This window comes from Nematolebias whitei, chromosome 23 (genome assembly GCF_014905685.2).
Source record: "Nematolebias whitei isolate Nwh7 chromosome 23, NemWhi1, whole genome shotgun sequence".
Taxonomy (NCBI): Eukaryota; Metazoa; Chordata; class Actinopteri; order Cyprinodontiformes; family Rivulidae; genus Nematolebias; species Nematolebias whitei.
This window is the reverse complement of record NC_056520.1, coordinates 2,329,970-2,334,068: the sequence shown is the minus strand read 5'-3', so window position 1 is coordinate 2,334,068 and position 4,099 is coordinate 2,329,970. Positions and strand designations below refer to the sequence as shown.

At 45.8% G+C, this 4,099-nt stretch overlaps 1 protein-coding gene across 1 annotated transcript in view; it reads right to left on the bottom strand.

The window, feature by feature from the left end:
• Positions 1-4,099, bottom strand: part of ptgfrnb (prostaglandin F2 receptor inhibitor b) — a 70,204-nt gene that overhangs the window by 52,219 nt on the left and 13,886 nt on the right. Inside the window, exon 4 of the mRNA XM_037696594.1 lies at positions 1,376-1,783. Within this exon, the coding sequence (XP_037552522.1) occupies positions 1,376-1,783 (408 nt within the window). The remainder of the gene's footprint in view (positions 1-1,375; positions 1,784-4,099) is intronic.

The following is a 4,099-nucleotide window of genomic DNA, read 5'->3' as shown; positions in this document are numbered from 1 at the left end:
TCAAACAGAGTTGTCTTTGTCATTTCAAACTATAATACTTGGTTGATCTCGAGACAAACAGACCAACAAATCTAACCAAAAAATTAAAAAAAGGCTTAGTTTATGGTTTTATGTTGCTTTCTTGTAGCAGAGGTGATTCTGAAGACATTTACAGTCTTCTCAAATAAAAAAGAGGAATTAAAGATGCCAGCTTGCAAAAGACTTCAAACCAAAACTTGGATCAGGGCTTAGCAACATCAACAGAAGCAATGTAGGAAAGGGTCTCAGTGTGGTGTCTGGAAAGGACAAAAGAGACAAAGACAACTCTGTTTGACGCGTCTCATCCTCTTTACTCAAGTCAGTAAGTCAATATGAAGTTGCTGAGGCACAACAGGCGTGAGACGGACCAATGTGTGTCTGTGCTGCTCGTGTTTGGTTTCATTACAAATCACCGGGAGTTCTCCAGCACTTAGGAGGGTATGGTAACCTAGAAAGATAGAAGATATGGTGTCCACAGCAACCACAATGAATGAGGCAGAGTGGGTGAGTGGCGGGGCCTCAGGAAGGGCAGGATAAGGCAGAATCTCAGCCAGTTTGGGGTCATGAACCTCCTGGGAGAGATGGAGAGACGGCAAGGACTGAGAGAAGAGGATCTCTTTGAGACAAAGATGGCCACACAAGAGGGCGAGAACTCTCCCACGTCCCTCACCCTTTATTTCCCTTCAATCGCCACAGAGCCGACGCACCAACACACACAACTGTACCTACACATGAAGACCTAAAGAAGAACTCCTTCTGCTAGGACCCCAACACGTCGCTCGTTCTGAAGGTACATCGTCATAAGGATCTGAAACCAACAGGTTTTAATCCATTTTAGATAACAGAACTAAAATAAATCCCAATCCTGCTCAAGTGAAGGACACAAGGAGCTCATCGACGTTCAGACCTGCAGGAATTGATTTTTAATTCCCAGCGGGCGATCGGGCTCACGAGCAGCGGACGCCGTGAGTCACCTCCGTTCTGATGAAACGCCGGTCGACACAGATCGATTCCACACGATGGGACTCGAGCACGTTACAAACAAACAGTCTTTATATCACTTCATGTAGTTTAACGCTAAACGACGAGGATGCTTCAGTTTAAAACGTTCCCATTGAAAATCTATAAATTACAGTTTTGTCCAAATTCGTGGAAAACACGGCAGCAGGTCAGTGACGCAACCAAGAAGATTTTAATACTCGAATACCATGAATACAGAAAGATTGGTCTTTTTGTCTACGCATCTGTCCTCTTTGTCAGAGGCTGGTGCTTAAATTACCCACAATGCAGCTTGGCTGCCAACATTTAAAATAAATGAGTGACAGTGATGTTTCCTCAGCCGGGTTGTTCCTCTTACCTGTAGGAGTGACGGTAACAGCCCCCATCTCCTTTTGACTCTCCACAATCTTTGTCCACCCCCCTCCACGTTCATGTGTCCACTCTGTCCCGCTGCAGGCGTATGTCCCCTGATCAGACGTCGTCAGTCTGGAAATCACCAGATCGAATGCTCCATTCCTGCCAGGAACCAATCGGACGTCGCCGTCCGCGTACCGACGCGTGAACTGCGAACCCGTTACGACCTCCCCCTGAGGCCCAAACGTCAGGATGTCCTCCGAGGCGCCACCCTTTTTGATGGACCAGGTGACGGACAGGTAGGTGGGGTAGGTGAACTCGCGGGTGACGTTGCAGGAGAGCGTGAGGTCACTTCCCTCTGGGACGACTTGGGGAGGAGTCTCAGGGGAGACCTTGAGGGTGTTCGGGATGACTATAGAGAAACAAACAACGGTGAAGGTTAAAAACAAGATTCCACAACTGTCTTTACGTGGACATTTTGGTCATACTTTGTGCTGAGGATAACTCTCAGCTACTACCACACAAACATTTAGCTCATTATCTGTTAAAATGGAAAAGCTATTGCCATTTTTGTGTTGGCTAACATCGATTAGCTACATACATCCACACTAAGGTACATCTGCCCTTCTCTTCCAGCTCTGTGTTACTGTTGCACAGTTATTATTTTTATTATTATTATTGCCATACTCAAACTAATAAAATATTTGGTAATAATAGAAATACAAAGATGCAACCATGAATGTATGAGAATATTTACTGAAATGAAATGTACTAAATTAAGAGCTACAGGATGGAAGTTACCTTTGAGTTCTAAGAGTTAGTGGGAGAGATCATACAGTGCATCACAAAAGTGAGTCCACCCCTCACATTCCTGCAGATATTTAAGTTCATCTTTTCATGGGACAACACTGACAAAATGACACTGACACAATGAAAAGTGTGTGTGTGTGCAGCTTATAGAACAGTGTAAATTTATTCTTCCCTCAAAATAACTCTACAGCCATTAATGTCTAAACCACCAGCAACAAAAGTGAGTGCACCCCTTATTGAAAGTTCCTGAAGTGTCAATATTTTGTGAGGCCACCATTATTTACCAGAACTGCCTGAACTCTCCTGGGCACGGAGTTTACCAGAGCTTCACTGGTTGCCACTGGAATGCTTTTCCACTCCTCCATGACGACATCACGGAGCTGGCGGATATTCAAGACTATGCGCTCCTCCACCTTCCACTTGAGGATGCCCCAAAGATGTTCTCTTGGGTTTAGGTCTGGAGACATGCTTGGCCAGTCCATCATCTTTACCCTCAGCCTCTTCAGTAAAGCAGAGGTCGTCTTAGAGGTGTGTTTGGGTCATTATCATGCTGGAACACTGCCCTGCCACCCAGTTTCTGGAGGGAGGGGATCAGAGTCAGAGTTCATGTGTCCCTCAATGAAATGTAACTTCCCAAAACCTGCTGCACTCATGCAGCCCCAGACCATGGCATTCCCACCACCATGCTTGACTGTAGGCATCACACACTTATCTTTGTACTCCTCACCTGATTGCCGCCACACATGCGTGAGACCATCTGAACCAAACAAATTAATCCTGGTCTCATCCGACCATAGGACCTGGTTCCAGTAATCCATGTCCTTTGTTGACACGTCTTCAGCAAACTGTTTGTGGACTTTCTTGTGTACAGACTTCAGAAGAGGCTTCCTTCTGGGATGACGGCCATGCAGACCAGTTTGATGTAGTGTGCGGCGTATGGTCTGAGCACTGACAGGCTGACCCCCCACCTCTTCGAGTTCTGCAGCAATGCTGACAGCACTCCTGTGCACATCTTTCAAAGACAGCATTTGGATGTGACGCTGAGCACGTGCGCTCAGCTTCTCTGGACGACCAACGCGAGGTCTGTTCTGAGTGGACCCTGCTCTTTTAAAGTGCTGGATGATCGTGGCCACTGTGCTGCAGCTCAGTTTCAGGGTGGTGGCAGTCCTCTTGTAGCCTTGGCCATCTTCATGTAGAGCAACAGTTCGTCTTTTAAGATCTTCAGAGAGTTCTTTGCTATAAGGAGCCATGTTGGAACTTTCAGTGACCAGTATGAGAGAGTGTGAGAGCTGTACTAGAAAACTGAACACACCTGCTCCCTATGCACACCTGAGACCAAGTGACACCAACGAGTCACATGACATTTTGGAGGGAAAATGACAAGCAGTGCTTAATTTGGACATTTAGGGGTGCACTCACTTTTGTTGCTGGTGGTTTAGACATTAATGGCTGTAGAGTTATTTTGAGGGAAGAATAAATTTACACTGTTCTATAAGCTGCACACACACACACACACACACTTTTCATTGTGTCAGTGTCATTTTATCAGTGTTGTCCCATGAAAAATATACTTAAATATCTGCAGGAACGCGAGGGGTGTACTCACTTTTGTGATACACTGTATCTCTCCAGTTTTAGCTTCTCTCCACTGGCTCCCTGTCAAGTCCAGAACTGAATTCAAAATCTTACTTCTAACCTACAAAGCTCTCAACAACCTAGCTCCATCTTACATTACAGATCTTATTGTAGAAACCACACCTGGACTACAGAAACCACACCTGGACTACAGAAACCACACCTGGACGACAGAAACCACACCTGGACTACATAAACCACACCTGGATTACAGATACCACACCTGGATTACAGATACCACACCTGGATTACAGAAACCACACCTGGATTACAGAAACCACAC